Source organism: Apodemus sylvaticus, chromosome 10, assembly GCF_947179515.1.
Source record: "Apodemus sylvaticus chromosome 10, mApoSyl1.1, whole genome shotgun sequence".
In the NCBI taxonomy this organism is placed as follows: Eukaryota; Metazoa; Chordata; class Mammalia; order Rodentia; family Muridae; genus Apodemus; species Apodemus sylvaticus.
The window spans coordinates 14,320,737-14,340,820 of NC_067481.1; the positions used below are offsets into that span (position 1 = coordinate 14,320,737).

General features: G+C 39.5%; 1 protein-coding gene across 1 annotated transcript in view; it reads right to left on the minus strand.

Annotated features, from left to right (window-relative positions):
- Cep112 (centrosomal protein 112) overlaps positions 1 to 20,084 on the minus strand; it is a 468,121-nt gene that overhangs the window by 219,862 nt on the left and 228,175 nt on the right. The window contains 1 exon segment of the mRNA XM_052196570.1: positions 3,808 to 4,038. Coding sequence (XP_052052530.1) covers positions 3,808 to 4,038 — 231 coding nt within the window.

A 20,084-nucleotide genomic window follows, 5' to 3' on the forward strand; every position in this document is an offset into this window, starting at 1 on the left:
TACTTTGCAACTGTCAATCATGTATTCTTCTAGATTCTGTACTTCAAGGACTTGACCTTCTGGAAATACTTCATGTTTTCCATAACTCAAGGCCACCAAAGAGATCATTTCGGTCTAAATCACTGCGGACAGGTTGGATTCCAGATGTTCTAACCCTCACACTGTGCTACTGTGGGGATTCAGGCTTAGATGCAAGACTCTACCCAGATTGCTTATTATTCTAGTGTTATTGTTTTCTTCTCCTTGAACCTAAACATAAGGCCTTGATTCTGACTAGATTTTGAGCTGTTAGCAAATATTTGAACTTTCAGGTATATGTACACATGAAGTGGTATGTGATAAGTTCATGCGTGTGGGAGTCATGCCCATGTGCATGTGCTTAAGGCAGAGGACTGCACTGGTGTCCTGTCTCATCACGGTATTATTCCTCTCAGACAGCGCCTTTCACTGAACCTAAGTCAGCCATCACAGTCTAGCAGTTTAGCCAATGAACCCCAACTCACCCACTTTTCTCTACTCTGCAATGCTGGAGTTATAGGTCTGAATGACTGTACCTGATTTTTAGGAAGAGGTTGAGGATCTGAATTCAGGTTCCCATATTTGTGTAAGTGCCCTGACCATTGAAACATCTTCCACACATATTAACCTTTATAATCTAGTGAGAAGAATTTAGCAACTTTGCAGAATGATTAGCAAGTAAACTTTAAGCTTATTAGTACTGATTTAAATTTTCATAGAAGAAATTCAAATTATAGAGAAATATCAAAATTGTGTCTAAAATATGCTTTATGTTTAACTTATTTAAGAAGTATGGAAGAAATTATTTGAGACACAAATGAATATTTGAATACAAAGATAAATTTTGCCCTATTCAAAGTATGTATAATGGATTAAAATCAAATTTGGATGAGTTATAATTTATTTATCTACACTGTCATACACTAAGGCCATACTGAAGTCTTTGATTCACTCACATAACATCTAATGACTATCTTTTGTGAAAAGCACTATATTTGATCCTAAAACTTTAAAAAGTAATGTTCCACGAGGTGTGCTTTTGACTTAGTCCAGGCATTTTTTCCCAGTTAAAATTGCTAAATTTTTGTTTTTACTAATTAAGTAAAACACTTCTCAGTATGAACTACAAATAATTCAGTATCAAGAGCCTAGTATTTGGATTTTACCACAGACTTTGAAATAGCATAGTGGCTGTTTGCACAGGTTCTGCATTCTCCCAGTCTCCAGACAGCTCTCTTTTCTTGCCCATGACTCCCAGCACGCCAGTGAACCCTTCAGTGCCTTTCCTCCATGTTGACTAAAATGCCTGTGCTCACTTCCCTTTTCCTGTCTGACCCACATTCTCAGTCCACTTCAGGAAGCCCATTCTTCCACACTCATACTTGTCTACTCCTCCTGTGGATAAGAGCATCCCCACTCTACTCCCACACATCTTACTTACCTCCATACTTCTTGAAACTCCTGAAAGAATGATTCTGCATCATACATAACTTTTTACCTATAAGTTCCTTTTAAGTTTCATCATGGCATTTTTTATCTTTGTCAAAGCCCCCTCTGCTTCTGCCGTGAGTGACAGGCATGTCCCTTGTCCCTCCCTCACACAGTATATATTATTGCTGAGTGCCCAGTCACTGTCAGGGTTCTCTACCGTCCATGGCACAGGACTGAACTGGACAAGGTTCTGTGCACCTGGAACTTACCCTCTGGTGGGTTGGAGGGAATAGAGAATAAACAAGCAAGCACAAAAGCAAGTGTGGTTATACCATGAGATGAGCTGTGGTTAAATGAATCAGTAGATTAAGAATGTGGGAAGGACCATCCAAGGAAGACAGGAGGAGGAAGAGAAGGCTACCTGTTAGATAACTGTACAACATTATGAGCAGAAGGACCTAGAAGCAGGAGGGTGGCACACTCCAGGAACAGGCTGGTACCTCATGCTTCTTCCCCCTTGTAGCTAAGGTCTGAGGTGGGGTGGCACTCAGCTGCATGTCCTGCTGTCGCCAGAGGGCCTGCCATCAGTCAGCATTTGCCAGTCTCTAGCTTGGATTATCTCCAGTAGTCCCCTCTCTCCTGCTTCAAAATGCTCATGATGTGCTCGGTGTAAAAAGATACTCTGCTTTGTCTTTATCTGCTTTTTGAAAGTCTAACTTCCTGATTTCACTGTCAGAGTTTCCCAGTCAACAGAAGGCTCCCTCATCTGCAGGGCTCCACTCAACTTTGGCAAGTGTGGCCTGCGTCTACACTATCATTTCAGTATGTTGTCCAAGATCATCAGGGACTTCTCAGTTCCAGACCCAGTGCCCTCTTTTCAGCCCTCATCCTGCTTGTCTTCCTGTCACATTCTTGATAGGCCTGCTTTCCAAAGAGTCTTTTTCTGTAAATAAAAATCATGAAATCCATCATGAAAATTATCATGAAAATAATTTCTGCACATAGTTCTTCTATCTTGATGATCCTCCTTTGACACTTATTTCCCAACCTCTGAAATGTTTATGGCCCCACCTCATTGTCTGCCTACCTGCTTCTCCTCTCTTATTCCTCACTTTCTTCTTATGAGCAGTCTCACTTCCAAGGCAGTAAGCCAGGCATTCTCTGAAGTCAACTCCTACATCTGTTTTCTCCAAGCCTGCCTTTTCTTCAGGTGCCCAGAAATAACCTTTCAACAGCAAGTGAACACCACAGCTCATGTTCAGGCTCACTCTCAATCCAGCACACTGCTAACTGAATTCATATTCTTCCCCCACAGCACTGAGACTTCTTCCATGTTTGTAAATGATTAAGGGTTAAGTTGCCTTACAGAGACCCGCAGTGCCTTCTCTGCAATGATTCGCAAGCATGTCCTTTCTGCTTTGTTGTCACGTCACACTAGTGCCCTCCCTGGTTTTCTGAGAAGCCAGGCAGACTTTCAGCCCTTCAGTGCACCCTTGCCACTTAATTCTGAGTTCAGAGCTACCCTGCTAAGGGCAAAGTGTGTTCTAATCTGACTCCCACATGAATCAGGACACTAAGACCCGGCCTAGGCCCACAGTCTGTGAGATCTGTGCAGAACTGCCTAGAGTGACTTGTGCAGTCTTTCAGGGCTCAACATTACTTGAAAAGAAAAGGAAAGGGAAAGGAGAAGTAGAGTTGAGCAGAATTAGATGATTCTTAAATTACTGTGTCAGTTTCACACAGCCTGGCATTAACAGAAGAGCTCAGGGAGCAAGCACAGCTGCTGTGACAAACAGCCATTCACGTTTAGTACCTGATAAATAGCTAAACTTTTAACAAGAACATTCAAGATTGTAACTTGAACATAATCCAAGTCAAATGTGTAAATATTATATTGATATTTATTTATGAACTTATTTGTACTAAAATAATAACCAAAAAAATACATCACTTAGGTTAGTGTTATTAAAGAGAGACTATGAAGTCTAAAAACAACTATTAGACAACAGTTTAGGAAAAAAGTACAACTCATTCTAAACCTAAGAAAATTCAGAGCTACAGCCCAAATATCCCTAGAGTACATGGTATGTGACAGTGTTCAGACTGTTCTATCACTGTATTAAGTTCCTATGAAATGGGATAACCCAGAGAATCCCTCCATAAAAGTCAAAAGAAAGTTAGGAAATTCCTTATAGCATATTAGCAGTGCTAAGACCCAGCCCAATATTCAAACTGCTCCTCTAAGTCTGAAGTGTGTACCCATGCCCACCACCTTTCAGAGATGAAACAGCAGAGCAGGTACAGAGGGGTTTAAATCTGCACTGTGGCCTACGCACAGTCCTCCCAGACACTCCTCACCTTCTCCAGAGTCATCTCGGTCTCAGCAGCGTGCGTCTTTCTCAGCTCCATTTTTGCCCGCTCTGACTCAGCCTTCAGCTTCTTGACAGCGGTCTCATGGTCCCTCGCAGCTCTCTGCTTTTCTTCTTCCCGAAGAAGACCAAGTTCTACCAACTGCTGCTTCCGCTGAGAGTTCACATTAATCAGCTCTTCCCTCAACTTATGGACCTGGGCTTCCATGTCAGCAATAACCTAGTATGGAGAAATGGGTAGAGATAAAAATAGGGAGGTCACAAAGGAACAACTCCACAGGCTAATGAATACACATGTTAAATGTTCACTTGTCCTTCATGTCCCCACTCAGGGCCTTTGCTGCTGTCTGTGATCTTCAATGCTGGTCCCACCATAGGTAAATGCCATGTGGTGGAGGAACATTTTCCCATAGCCAACATCACACTGCCTAACTTAACCTGGTCATAATACATATGTTGTGCTAGTGGGAGGCTTCTGAAGCCTGCTTTTTCAATATTTAACATCAAGTCCTTTGAATTCAACCAACATCCTCTACTGGGCTTTTGATTTTCTATCACTGATTTTGTTGTGTTCCCTATTTTCTTGCTTTCTTTTGTACTCCTACCAATTTTTTATTTTGAACATCTATTTTTATCCTTTCTTTCCTGATTTATACATTTGAAATTATATTCCATCTGTTAACCATAAATTTGTTTTATGATCATTTGGTTCAATAAACATTTAACTTCATTTCTTCTTTTCTTTGACTTGTGAATCATTCAAACATATGCTTCTTAGCTCTAAAATTCATGGAATCTAAGCTTCGTAAGGCTGCTGTAGCAAACTACCACAAACTAGATGGTTTAAAAGAACACTAATGCGAGGCTGGAGGAGGTGCGGCAGTGAAGAGCACTTTGCTGCTCATGCAGAGAATGCAGGTTTGGTTCTCTGCACCCATATGGCAGCTTACAACCATTCATAACTCCAGCCAGAAGGGACCCAGTGTCCTTCTCTGGCCTCTAGAGACAGTAGGTCTGCACGCAGTGTGCACACATACATGCAGGCAAACTCATACATATAAATAAGTCTTAAAAATAAAAGAAAAATGCATTCTCTCACAGTCCTGGGGATGAGAAACCTCAAAACCAAGTGCTGTGTGAGCTGGTTGCTTCTGGGGCTCTTAGGAGCTCACTCCAGTCATTTCTTAGACACTGGTATCAGCTGTCCACAACTGGTATTCCCTGGTGTGTGCACACAGCATTTCTCTCTCCTCTCTTTTTCTCCTCTCCTCTTCTCCCTCTCTCTCTCTCTCTCTCCTCTCCCTCTCTCTCTCTCTCTCTCTCTCTCTCTCTCTCTCTCTCTCTCTCTCTCTCTCCACACTGCTTGGGGCTTCTCTCTGGATGTTTCTCTGTTTCAGAAGGGCACTGATCACATTAGGGTCAGGGATACAGACTGAATTAAGGATATATACTATGTTATATCTTTTACTTGTAAGAATTGAGATTGCTTAATGACAAGCTATGTTGTCATTTTTTTTAATTCTTCATGAAAGTATGCTAAGAAATTGGTCTAAAATTTCTATATGTTGAGTGCTTCATTCTATGAATGTCCATTAGATCAAATATTTATGTTGAAGTCTTAAAACCTACTGATAAAACTAAGTGTATGCTATCAGCTAATAATGCACATTGAAATGTCTCACTGTACTGACAGATTTGCTGATTCTTCTTTGTTAAGTTTCCCTTTACATATTTTGAGATGGGTTTTGTTAAAGTGATGCTCATATGCTCTTATTAAACAGTTGCCCTCCTCACCTCCATATGAGTCACTCATAAAGCCACCTTCGCCTGGGATTCACAGCATGAACAGCAGCAGTGTTTAGAGGGCAGAGTATTTGTTTGCTATATTTTAATTTTTTACTTTAAAGCTTTCTGCAACTTCAATTTTTCAACATATATTTTAAACAACATGTTGGTTTTTAATTTTCTCTTAAAATCTTACCAGTATTTATCTTTAAATAGGACATTTAGTTTTGTTAGTTTACATATACCTAAGTATTTGCCTAATTTTTGGAAAATATTTTTGTGTGAACTGCACTATATTTTTTACATTTTACACTTTCTCCTTTTTGTCTTTTTGTCCAAATCAATCCATTATTTTCCTCCATCACCTTTCTTGTCCTCTCTTGCCTGGAAGTCATGTACTGCATTTCCTGTCTGTCCTGGAAGTAGCAAGGGGCCTGGTCTCTCTCTTCTCTGCCCTCACATCACTAGCACCCTGCTGCCCTCCCTGGCATAGTTTAAGTTCTTTCAGAGGTTCACTCCCAGCCCTTGCAGCACTGACTGGCCTGAAAGCCTCTTTCTGGGTGGGGCTGAAAGGCTGCTGTCAGCCCTTTGAAAGGACTTTGATTCATCTCTACCTGCTCCCCAGGTCTGCTCTGTCTCCAGTGCTCATTGCGTTCTTCATTTTTCCTTCCGTGTCCACATGCCTTGTGGTTTTGAGTAGGCTTGTTATCCTCTAAATCTCTGTGGAATCTGACAAATACTGCAAGTGTTTCAATGAACTTGTCTCTTCTCGGTTCCATGCTATAGAGAACCTATTATGCCCTGCTCAGAATACTGCCTACTTAGATGTTCTTGTTTTTCTGTTTCTCTGAAAACCTTTAATAGTCCTCATGTGTCAGTCTCCTTAGGAGAACAGGCTTGTATCTCTGAATTTTTCAGTGGTAGACAACTGACTCAGTGTTAAAAACTAAATATAATCATCTTTTTCTTTTTTAGACAGGGCAACATGTAGTCTAGACTAAACTTGAACTCATTATGTATCCAAGGCTGGCCCTTAACTCTTAATCTTCCTGTCTCTGCCTTCTAAGGGCTTGTATTACAGACAAGGTCTAACATACCTGGCTTAAGATGTAGTATTTCTGTTTCTGGTTCACTGATGTCCAGCCCAACCTCAGACTATGGGGATGCCCTTTGGTGCACTAAGTTTATGCATATTAATGGTCTAAGTGATTCCCTACGAAAATACCCAGACTCTCATGAATACTCCATCCCTGTGTCTCATGACAGTAGGAAAAAATATTTACCCCATTTAAAAAATCCTTTCATAGTGAAGCTGCCTTTCATCTTTGGCTTATAGATTCTGTTTTCATTTAGTTTTGCTCTCTAAATGAGCTCTCTAAACTCTATCCTACCTAATTTAACAGTGTACAGATACAACAAAAAATGTCTTTTAACAGAAGTAGGCAGCATTTTTAGTGCTTTGCAGAATGGAAGTTGACCAGGACACCTGGGTCACCATGGCAGCAGATGAACACTGGCTCACTCCCCTGTAGCAGCCTGTGCTCATGCCTGTACCTTCTGCCCTACTGACCCACATGCTTGTTTCTGCGCTGATCCTATGATCATTTTGTTACTCTGGCTCCATAATGTACCTTGAAATCGAGTAGAGTGAAACCTCTAGCTTTATTTACTTTTGCCTAGCAGTGCTTTGGCTGCCCTATCTTTTGTGGTTCCAAATAAATTTTAAAATGGGAAAGGGGAATATGATCAAAGGATATTATATATGTATATTTATGAAAAAAAACAATAAAGAAAAAAATTATTACATAAAACATAAAGGTAAAAGTAAAGAAAACATTTAATTTCTACTATTAGCTATAAATACATTTCCCAAAATACCACAGTAACTGTTTTATTTATGACATCATAGTTAAAACAAGCATTGCAAAATCCAGTATTCCTCTGACTAGAAAACCCAAAACTGACATCAGTACAAAATATTATTACCATGCTAAGAAAAAGTAGAAGGTAAAAGTATTATTACCATGCTAAGAAAGCTAGGGTTAGCAAGATGGTTTGGTGGATAAAGTGCTTATTGCACAGGTCTGATGTTCTGAGTTTAATTTCCAGAACCCATGTAATACAAAGAGAGAATCAACACCTAAATTGTCTTCTGACCCCACATGCAGACTGTGGCATAGGTATCCTCAAATATACACACCAGACACCCAGAGACCCAAAAATTAAAAAAAGGAGAAAGAGGAAGGAGAAGAAAAAGGAGGAGGAGGAGGAGGAGGAGGAGGAGGTAGAGGAGGAGAAAAGTAGAAGCAGCAGAACAAGAACAGGAAGCAGCAGCAGCAGCAGCAGCTAAATGAGAGAGGCAACAGACTGTAAAAGCCAGATACTGGAAAGAACTACTACAAACCAGGTTCTTCTGGATGTGACCTGTCACGACACACAGCAGCTGTGCTTGCTTGAACAAGATCCGCACAAGATCAGGCAATTTTACAGGATCAGACAATCAAAACCCCGACACGGAAGCTTAAGTGCTTGGGTAGCTGATGGCTGCTGGGGAAGGGAGGTTTGGTTTTCTTTATGACTATGGCTCCTGGTAGGTTGACTGCGCTCCAATGGATGGCCCTCCACCCAAGTGCAATGTGCAGAGCTAACTGAGATCAGTTTGTTATTAAAAGAAAAAATGAGGACATGAAGTTGGGAAGGGATTGTAGAGAAGGGTCTGAGAAGAACTAGATGGAGGGAATGGGGTGGGATATGATCAAATATATATGTGTGTGTCTGTGTGTATGTGTGTGTGAGAGAGAGAGAGAGAGAAGACAGAGACAGAGAGACAGAGAGATGAGAGAGAGAGAGAGAGAGAGAGAGAGAGAGAGAGAGAGAGAGAGAGAGAGAGACCTTACATGCCAACAGTAGGGAAATGGAACCTGAAGAGACCACCTCCAGTAGAAGAGACAGGGCCCCCAGTCGAAGGATGGGGGACATCAACCCACCTTCAAAATTTCTGACCCAGAGTTCTGATCCAGAAATTCAAGAACAAATGGGGCAGAGACTAAAGGAATGACCAACCGTTGACTGGTCCAACTTGGGAGCCAACCCATAGGTGGTCACCAAACCATGACACTATCACTGATGCTATGTTATGCTTGCAGACAGGAGTCTAGCATGGATGTACTCTGAGAGGCTTTACCAGCAGCTGACCAAGATAGATGCAGATAATTACCACCAACCATTGGTCTGAGATAGGGGACTCCTATAGATGAGTTAGGGGAAGGACTGAAGGAACTTAAAGGGATGGTAACCCTATAGGAAGACCAACAAAGTCAACTAACTGGAGCCCTAGGAGGTCCCAGAGTCTAGGCCACCACCCAAAGACCATACATGAGCTGATCCAAGGCCCTGGTATATAGGTAGCAGAGGACTGCCTTGTCTGGCCTCACTGGGAGAGTATGTGCCTAATCCTGAAGAGACTTGATGCCTCAGGGAAGGGGGTGGGGGGTGCACCCTCTCAGAGGCCAAGGGGAGGGAAAGGGGGTGAAGAACTCTGGGAGGGGTTTTGGAGGGGAGGCAACATTTGGGATATAAATAAATAAAATAATTAATTAAAATATATTTGAAAAGAAGTATTTCACTCTTGCCTCTCTTACTCTCTTAGCTTCTCTCTTGCCCGCTTGGGCTCTTCCTTTCCCTCCTCTCTCCACGTGCTCATGGCCGGCCTCTACTCTCCTCCTCTCTGCCTTTCTGTGCCTCTACTATTCCCTTAACTCCCCTCCCCATGCCCTTAATAAACTCTATTCTATACTAAAAAAAAGAGAAGTATTTGCAATCAAAATAACTCTATCCTACTGTCAACAAAAATGTTATATTCATTGTTTTATTTAAAACTTTAGCATTTCTGCAGATTAAATGACAATTGCTGGTTTCGAGTGTTTAGCTTGCACAGATTATTTGATAGAGTCTTTGTGGTAATTTACTGGTAGATACTCACATACTCTGTACCATTCACACTGTGTGCAGGTCACCATCACTAACTGGCCTACTGACCCTGCTCTTTGCTCATCCTAGCACAGGTGGCAACACAGAGGACATTACAACAACAAGAATGGCCATTTAATTAGATGTGAATAGATGAGAACTCTAAGATCGGACAAACAGAAACACTAGACATACTTCTAGACACAAAAGAGTTTAAAAAGCTCCCCATGTCCAGGTAACAAAGCGGAGCTGGCTGTCCTGCCCGATCAAAACTGTGGAGCCCTCAGGAAGCCTGGCTCTAAAGATCCAGGACAGGAAGTACTTTCAAAGCAACAAGACAAACCCTGAGAAGCTCCCAAGTGCAATGAAGGCTGTCCCAACATAAAAGCCATGGGTGTGTGAAAAAGAAGGGACACGCCTGGAAGAACACAGGAGGAAGCTGATGTGAACACTTTGGGCAAGTGTCTCTCCATTCTGTTGCCAGAAGACAATCTACTCTTATCATTTGTCTTAATGACAAATATTGATAAACACATAATACATTTGTGAACAAATTATAAAGATAATTTGCCTTAGGGTACATTACTAAAGTTATCTGCACAAAAAACATACTTTCCCCCTCAAATTGTTCTAGAAAAATTCTAATCCGCTTCCACTGTGACCCACAGATGCATGTGCTCTGTTCACTCCACAGTTCCTTGGTGTGCTGCAATGAATAATGCATGCTCTATTAGCTGACTAAGTATGTAATGATGAATTAGAGAATGGCGTATTTAATTGCTGGCACTATGGACACACACTCTAGCTTAAGTTTAATGGTGATTTTCAAATGGAAAATTGGTCCTGAAAATGTATCAACTAATTGTAGAAGAAATGAAATGGTAAGGGTGTCCCTTGTATCTCAGGATGTATTGATCACTAGACTGATTTGAGCACCAAGATAAATGGAAAACAGTTGCTTTTGTGTTGCCTACTGTAAATAATAAACTATAAAATTTCACCTATTTGACAGACATAAAAGAACTGATTACTGAAAATTTCATAGCCAGGGGATGAAAAGCTGGCTCAAAGGTTAAAAGTACTGGCAGAGGACCTAGTTTTGCTTCTCAGCACCCACATGGTAGTTCACAACCTTCCCTACCTCAGTAGTAGGGAATCTGACACCATATTCTGGCTTCCATAGGCCCGTTCAAGGGGCACACACACTCAGAAAAATGCACAGGTTATTAAAATTTCACAGGTCATTAAAGGCTGTGTCTATAAGAAAAATATAACAAGAACAACTGTTTTCAAATTGACTTTCAATCAATAGTTAAAAACATACCAACAATTTCTTTAGAAAGCTAGTGATTATCAAAACCACTTGGAATCTTACAAGTTCTGGCAACAGAAAGGCAAGGTTCAAACACTCTAGAGATGAGGATGAATTGCCAGGATCATTGTCAAACTAGAAACATGTACTGGCTAGTTTTGTGTGTCAACTTGTCACAGGCTGGAGTTATCACAGAGAAAGGAGTTTCAGTTGGGGAAGTGCCTCCATGAGATCCAGTTGTGGGGCATTTTCTCAATTAGTGATCAAGGGGGGAGGGCCCCTTGTGGGTGGGGCCATCCCTGGGCTGGTAGTCTTGGGTTCTATAAGAGAGCAGGCTGAGCAAGCCAGGGGAAGCAAGCCAATAAGAAACATCCCTCCATGGCCTCTGCATCAGCTCCTGCTTCCTGACCTGCTTGAGTTCCAGTCCTGACTTCCTTTGGCGATGAAGAGCAATGTGGAAGTGTAAGCTGAATAAACCCTTTCCTCCCCAACTTGCTTCTTGGTCATGATGTTTGTTCAGGGATAGAAACTCTGACTAAGATACCTCATATAACATTTATAAATATACTCCATAAAAATACAATGTCACTTAGTTGAGGATATGCTGTTAACTAATTGGATTATTTTCCAAGTTGAAAAATTATATTTCATACCTTCCTGGTATGAAATTATACCAAACACATCATGATACGTGAAGCTAAATTTGTAATCTGTGTAATCTTTTATGAAAACTCATGAACAAGCATAAAAAGCCAAAATCTTGCAATGACATTCCTTAGAATTATGTGGAATTTACTATTTTTAATATTTATATCTTATGTGAAATCAATCATGATAGGAAACATCAAGAGAAACACTTTCCTAAAGAATTTTGAGAAGAAAATATAAAGTACTCACATGCCATAAGAGATAAGAAAGTACTGTGAGAGTGCCAATGGGGAAGCAGTCCCTTGTGCTGAATAGCCTCAGATGCACAGTAAGAGATAAAGGCATGCCATCTGGAGGTAGCATCAACACAGGACCTGCCACATATGGAAAGACTGAAGGGTATGAAAGAAACAGGACACCAAACTGAAGTGGAACGAATAAATACTGAAAAATAGTGTAGATATTAAAGAATCTAGAACTCTATAATATGATTTAATATACTGGAGAGAGACAGGAAGGCCCACAGAGTTGAGTAGAATAGATGGGCATAATATTAGAAGTAGAATTACAAGGGCTAAATGGACGCTGAAGGAAAAAACAAAGAGGGGTACCAACTTCAGACACTCACGATTTAGGTATTCCAAGAGTCCCTCAAAAAGTAAAACAACCAAATCTTTCATGAGACTTTTTGGCTGTTTCTTTGTTCACAGAAATAATTAAAACACGCAAAGGGTGTGGGGAACAAAACAAACCACGCACAAGCTGATGCTATTGGGAGAGAAAGGGACAAGGGACAAGGGACACAGAAAGGAAAGGCACAGAGGCCAGCATGGCATATCAGCAGTGGCTCTAGAGCCAGCTTCAGGTGTGGAGCACACAGCTACCCTGGAGAACACCAGACAACATGGAACTGCTAAGGCATTAGAGCAAGTGTGGAGATGTCATTTTCCGCTGACGCAAATACCAACTCCCCTTTGAAGAAAAGCCTGGAAAGCAATTCAATGAAAACTTTTTAAACTCGTGGTTCTGGAACAATTAAATATACATTAAAAGAGAACCAAACTACAATCATCACATCTTTCATAAAAATTAGATATAAATGGACTGTGGACATAAGGTAAAACATAAACCCTCAGAACAGAAAGGCAAGTATATAGATCAATGATCACTGCTCCACATCACAAAGCCCTAAACTTGATCTTCATTGCTACACACACAAACACACAAACACACAAGTACCAAAGGAAAAAAAATAGGAGGAAGTGTATCAGGCCTTGATAACTTGTTATTAGATACATCAGCATAAACCATGAAATAAAAATAATGATACAAGGAACAATCTTTTTAACATTTGAACAGCTACACTATGAAAGATATGTTAAAAGCATGCCAACATAATTCACAGTGCAAAGCAGAGGACAGAGCAAATGGAATGCAACTTTTGGGAGAAAGGTCACACTCCACAGCATCAGGGAATGCTCATCCCATAATCATGCTTAGATGTATTTATGAGAATAAAGTATCAGCATCATAGAAACTGGTAGCATCAGAGGGCTATCCTCTACTACACTGCAACTGAATTAGGTGCTGACCAGTGGCCAAACTGTGGGAGCAAAAGGAAGATACTTCCCCATACACTTTAGAATTAAAAGCACTCACTTTACCTACGGGTTCAAGATAAAATTAAAAGGGAATGTAAAGGAGCTGGAACTGAGCCGTGGAAGGACATTGGTCCTTTCTACACTGGTACTATTTCAAATAGGAATGAAAGGAGTGGGTTCAGCAGGTCAGGGGTGAGTGGAAAGTATTTTACTATTTCTATTTTTGTAGCTTACACATTCTGATTGATGTTACTTATTTCCTAACCCAAATTAATCCATAACATTTAAGTAAGAGGTTTATAAATGACTGATAATTATAAAGTTCCCTATTAAATCTTAGAGGATGAAACTCAAACCAGAAAAATGAGTCTTGATGTGTTATTTATTTGAAATGCTAATTATTAATGATATAACAAAGTAGATTAACAAGTTAGTTGATGAGAACAACTTTTGGTAATATTAACCAAGGAAATGAAAGGAAGTCCCGAACAAGCAACATTAGAGATAAAAATAAAGCACTGACAAAGTCTCCTACAAGAACACATATTCATAACTGAGATTACAAATAAGGACAAGATATAGATTCATCTGAGTTGAAAGTTTATAAAATACTCTGCCAATAACTGGAGAATTGAGATGAAATGAACACATATCTTGCAACATACAAACTATCAAAATTAGCAACTGAAAGTTAAACAAAGTGAATTTAATTAAAAAATAAAAAAATAGCGCCTAGAAATCTTTCCACAAAGAAAATATTGAGTTCATACACTTCATAGGCTGAGTTTTAAATCTTTGAAGGATCACATTAGTCTACATGTTATAAAGTTATAAAATAGAGAAAGTCAAAACTATTCACAAATTAATTAAAATGTCAGTACAATATTAATAGAAGATGACAGAGGCAGGAGGAGAAATAAAATTACCAAGCAAAGTCACTTATGAATACAGGAATAAAGTTACCTTAAAATAAATTACAGGAAACCTAGCTTACTACTTTATAAAAATAAAACATATAATCACTGGGTTTAGAGAATGCAAACACAGTTTAACACTTATGAAAATTTAAACTGTCAGCAGGGTAATGGCACATTCCTTTAATCCCAGTACTCCGGAGACAGAGGCAGGGTAATCTCTGTAAGTTTGAGGCCAACATGGTCTACAAGGCAAATACAAGACAGCCAGGGACACTCAGCGAGATCCTGTCTTGAAAAGCAAAAACAAACAAATATACAAATTAGTACTGTCAATAACATAAAATTTAAATGAAAAGAAAAATGCTTGCACTATAAAAACATATCAAAACTGACAAAACCAAACCAAACAAAAAAACCAAAACAACAAAATACCCTGAAGATGTGAATCACCCAGCAAGCTTTCAGAGACTCATCATTCAGGAACTCAGTTAATAAAACTTGCTAACCTCGGCTTAAAAGCATGAAAATTAGAGCACCCATAACTACACAGGTCATTATCTGTCCACATTATTCTTAGCAAACTGAATTCAATATTATAACATTATTAAACCTGGGTGGAGGCTGAACAGATGGCTCAGTTGGTAAAGTGCTTACTGGGTAAGCAGACACCCTAAGAAACTCTGATCCTCAGAGTCCACATAAAAAGGGCAGCACAGCAGCATGCATCTGTAATCTGAGTTCTGGGGAGCAGGGTTCCCGGAGGTAGCTGGCCATCCTGTCTTGCTGAACTGGTGAGCTCTGAGTCTCAAAAAAACAATTGAAGAGAAATTGAGAAAAACATTTGATATGAATCTTCTAACATCTACATGTAGAGCAGCACATGAGCACCTTTATCTACACACACACACACACACACACACACACACACACACACACACACACACAGGACAAAAGGTTGAAATCCCCAAAGTAACCTGAAGTACAATTTACTCAAGGAATTCAATTCATTAAAGAAAAAAGATGAAATATTTCTAAATATATAGAAAAGCATCTGATAAAATTCACTGACATTTCCATGGTTATATTATTTCAATGAAAAAATACTTTAAAAAGTTCAGTAACAGAAATTCCTAGCTACATAAGTATTGGAAAGAATGTTCTCAATAATAGGTATTTATTCAAATTAGCAAATTTCATTCAATGATTTTATTTGTGTGAAGCTTTGAAATAGTCTTTAAAATCAAGAAGCATTCTGCAGAGATGGCTCAGTGGTAGAGAGCACAAATTAGGGTATGGAGAGAAATATGCTCAGAATTATAGTTCATGGAAATGGCCTTAGTAGTCCAGTATAATAAAAAATTAAATCCAATAAAAATTCTTAGAAGTAAGTAAATAAAGACTTATAGCCCTCTAAAAGTATAAGCCCCTATGAAAGCCATTGAACAAGAGTTAAACAACTGTGGGCTAATACCACAGTGAGGCAAGCCCACCACCCATTCCTGACGATCTATCTACAGCACTAATGTGAGACTGACTAAACATAAAAAAGCCTTTGAGATGGTTGACAAGACAGTTGTGAGAAGGAAGCAGACAGATCATGACTCTGAGGCCAGTCTGAGCTATTGAAGAAGATACTGTCTCAAAAAACGCAGGGACCCTGGGTGTGGTAGCACATGCCTAAAATCCCAACATTTAGGCAGGTGACGCCCAAGGAAAGGCTGTTCAATCTGCTTTCAATGCTGTCCAACCCTGCTTTCAAAACCTGGAATTAGAGCAGTGGCTAGAAGGCCTGCCAGTGCCTCAAGTCTGAAGTTCCATCTCCAGCATCTGCACCCCAACAAGAAGAACAAGACACAGCTTAGGTCTAATACTACTGCTGCACCTGCAGCCTTAGCAGGGCTACAGCAATGAGAGCAGGAAAGACTGACTGACAGAGCAGAGTCCAGAGCCTACAATCTGTTGGCACTGGGCAGAACTAACAGGGCAGTAGAGTAGGAGAGGTCTGGAAAGCTGCTCCAGGAATGTGCTGAGGAAAAGTTCTCCACGCAGGGGAAAAAAAAAAAAAACAGATCCATATCTTATAAGGGACAAAAGTCAGTTCTCTCAAATCTTTACTAACCATACATCTGGCAGAGGATTAATATTTAAAATACAGAAAGAACTCAGAAAACTAAATAGTAAGAATTGAACAACTAAAATCAATAAATGAATGAATGAAGATGGCAGTCAGTTCCCAGCCTATAAGAGATGAAAATGCTCAGTCTCACCAGACATCAGAGAAATGAACCACACTGAGAGTCCATGTCACATATGTGTGCTGATGATAAGCATGTGGACAGAAGGGAATTCTTATAGACGTGCTGGCAGGCGTGTAGACTGGCCCAGCACTATGGAAGTCAGCAGGAGGGTCTCAGAACACAAAAGTTAGGTAGATGTTACCTACCTAACATCTCAGCTATACCTTTTGGGTTTTATCCAAAGTAGTCCAAGCCAACACAGTGCAGAGTATTTGCATATCAAAATTTATTGCATAATTATTTACAAGAGCGAAGCTACAGAATCTATGTAGGCATTGACAAACAGCAGAATGGATAAAAACAATGTAGTATATCTACACTATGATATTTCACTCAGACATAAAGAATGAAGTCATGTCAGTGGCAAGAAAATGGATGCAACCAGAGATCATCGTGTTAAATGAATTAGGCCAATTTCAGATAACATCAGATCCTAGATATTACATAAATGCAAGAAACTGTGTTTGCTTATATGGCATGAAAGTAGAATCAGAACTGTCCATGGAAGTGACAGGAACTGGTGGACAATAGCTGAGGGGAAGGGAAAATTAGGATTTGCAGGGAATACTCTCAAAATGCAATATATACTTTCATGAAAATGTCCTTATTAAACCAAGTATGTGCCAATAAAAATTCCCTCCATTACCAAGTCTATATTAAAAAGAAATAAAAATAGGACTATATAATACTTACACACGAATGTTCATAGCATTATCCTTAGAGGTCAATATAACCTCTAATATAATTAAATATAACTAAAATGTTTGTTAACTGGTGAGCAGACAAACACAGCAGATCCACAGATGGACTATTACCAAGCAATGAAAAGGAGTGGAACATTAAGCTTGTGGTAGCATAATAAACCTTGAAATTATAAGAGGCAAAAAACCCATCATGGCATACCATACAATTCTACTTCTACAAAAAATCAAAATCAAAAACAAAAACAAGAACCATGAAATACCGCTAACTTCAGGTCCATGTATAGAGACAGACGTTAGGAGGCTGCCTAGGCCTAGGCAAGTTATTTCCCATGAAACTAGGGGAAGTTAAGACATGTGGCTGTTTCTGTGGGAAGATGATAAGCTTCTAAGACTGCCTAATGCGAATGGAACAACTCTGTGAGAGCCACAGTCTCTCTCTGAGGCCCAGTTTTCTTTACACAGTTTCATGATCAAGCAAGGTCTAACAATATAAACTAGGTGAACTTAGCAATAAAAAAATCAATTCTGTTATGAAGTGTTGACAATTGGTTTATAACACACACTGCTGACGAGGAGTGCAGCCCAGTCAGACAATATGGAGAGACAGGAAAATGATGCAAAGACAACTCAAGGAGATTAACTCTAGAACAGTGTGATAGAGAATTGGTCACAGAAGGACACATCTTATTTTGATATAAGTCTAGACCTTTCCAAACCTTTGATATTAGGGAATCCAAAGTTCTCTGGTGGGTTAAGCCAGTCCCTGGGTTTGTGCACACACAGACAAGTTCCTGAGCCCCACTGTAAGGAGCTGGACTGTCTGCATGAATGGCCTGAAGAACCATCTCTGAGGACTGGGGTTGGCCTGACAGTAGCCATGCTCCTGCTTTTCTCCTCACAGGGAATTCGTCTCAGTGAAAAGGCAGAGGGCCTCACACCATCAGCTTTGCCCACTTGATAATCTTTGACTGCTTAAGATTACTACATGGTTAAAATCTGCAAGTAGCACAGTGTGACAGCAGATAGCAGGCGGTCAGGTATCAATGTAAATGCTTCTTCCAGCTTTCTGAGAACACACACAGAATTCAAACACACCTATGTTTCTTACATAAATAATGGAGTATAGATCAGACATTGTCCTAAGTGCTACAGAGATGAAATCTTAAAGATGAACTACAATTTGAAAAAGTGGTCAGTTTTACTGTAATGACCGTGTGTTGAAAGAGCTTTTGGGGATTTCATTTCAACATTGTCACCTTTCATGTTTGGCCCTTTCATTTTACCTCACACAGGAAGATTAGAGCAGTGGATCTGTATGGGTCACACATGAACCACACAGTTAACTGACATCCACACAACATTGCAAGCAGTAAGTACACTACACCACGGAGGGCAAGATGCTGTGTGTGCACGTGATGCAGTTTTACTTTTAGTTTGAACAGAAAGAGTTCATAACTAAAGGCAAGAATAAACATAAACATCACTGTAAAAGAATGCATGTATAGGTAGGTGCTGGGGCTTTGGGTTAATTTTTGGTGAGTAGACATATAACCTGTAAGTCCTTTAGAAAAAAGAACGCTTGCCATTGTTCTTAATTTTAATTGTTATGGATATTCATGAAGATTCCCCACTTCCCCTTATTTTGCTTTAGACTCTAAACAGTAAGAATTCATTATATAACAGCATACCTTGACTAGTATATATTTCCCATCTTAATGTATGTTGTAGTTTATATTATTTACAAGTGAAAATGTTGGGAAATGGTCTTTAGTATTGAATCAGGCAGGTAAGGAGGCAGGACAAAGATGACTTGGAACTAAACGGAAAAACCCTATAACTAAGATTAGAAATACAGACATGTATTATGTCTATGTACCAAACTTGTTATTAGTTTATGACCTTTATCTTTATTACTAGCATAATACTAAAACTCTCACATATTCCTCTCTCCATCCCGTTTTCCCATTCCCTACCCCATTTAATCCTTACTGTTGTTTTGCCCCTTTCCCCTTTGAAAGTACCACTTTCTATTTTGTCTTCCTTTAAAGAGTCCTCTTCTCCATAACCCCTTATTAGTTAACCTCTGTGGGTAATCCAAATGGAACACAGATATCCAAAGCTTAAAAGTTAACACCCATATATAAGAAAATAGGAAATGTTTTCTTTCTACATCTGGGATACGCCACTCAGAATGACTGTTCCAGTTCCACCCACTTACCTGAAAATTTCATAACTTAATTTTTCTTAATGGGCACATAATATTCTATTATATAAAAGCAACACATTTTCATTATCCATTCATCAGATGATAGACAACTAGGCTATTTTCATTTCAAGGCTATTGTGAATACATTAACAATGAATATGGGCAAACAAGTATCTCTGTAATAATGGAGCATCCTTTGGATATGTTTGTAAGAATGTCATAGCTGGATCTTGTGGCAGACCTATTTGCAGCTTTTCAGGAGCATCCACACACATCTCCACATTGGCAGGACTGGTTTGCTGTCCTACCTGAAGTGAAGATCCCCTTTCCTCCCCCTTCCTCGCATCCTCATCACTATTTGCTGTGATTTGGGTTTTGTTTGTTTGTTGTTTGTTTTTATCTTGGTCATTCTGATCTGGGTAAGATGAAGTTTTGATTTGAATTTCTCTGATGGCTTGAATACTGAACATTCTGAAAAGTATTTATTTTGTGTCTAATTCTATGATTCAGTTTTAATTGGGTTATCTGTTTTCTTGATATTTAATCTTTTTAGTTTTTTTTATATATTCTAGATAATAACCCTTTGTCAGATGTATCATTAATTGGTAAGGATTTTCTTCTATTCTGTAGGCTACCTCTTTACATGAATGATGCTGGGGTTTTTTGTTGTGCAGAAGATTTTTTAGTTTCACGAGGTCCCATTATCAATTTTGGTCTGAATGTCTGTGCTGTCTAGAAACTGCTCAGAAAGTTAAGTTCAAGCACATTCTCCACTATCTATTTCTATTCACTCAGGTTCTAGGTATCAAGTCTTATGTTGAGGTCCT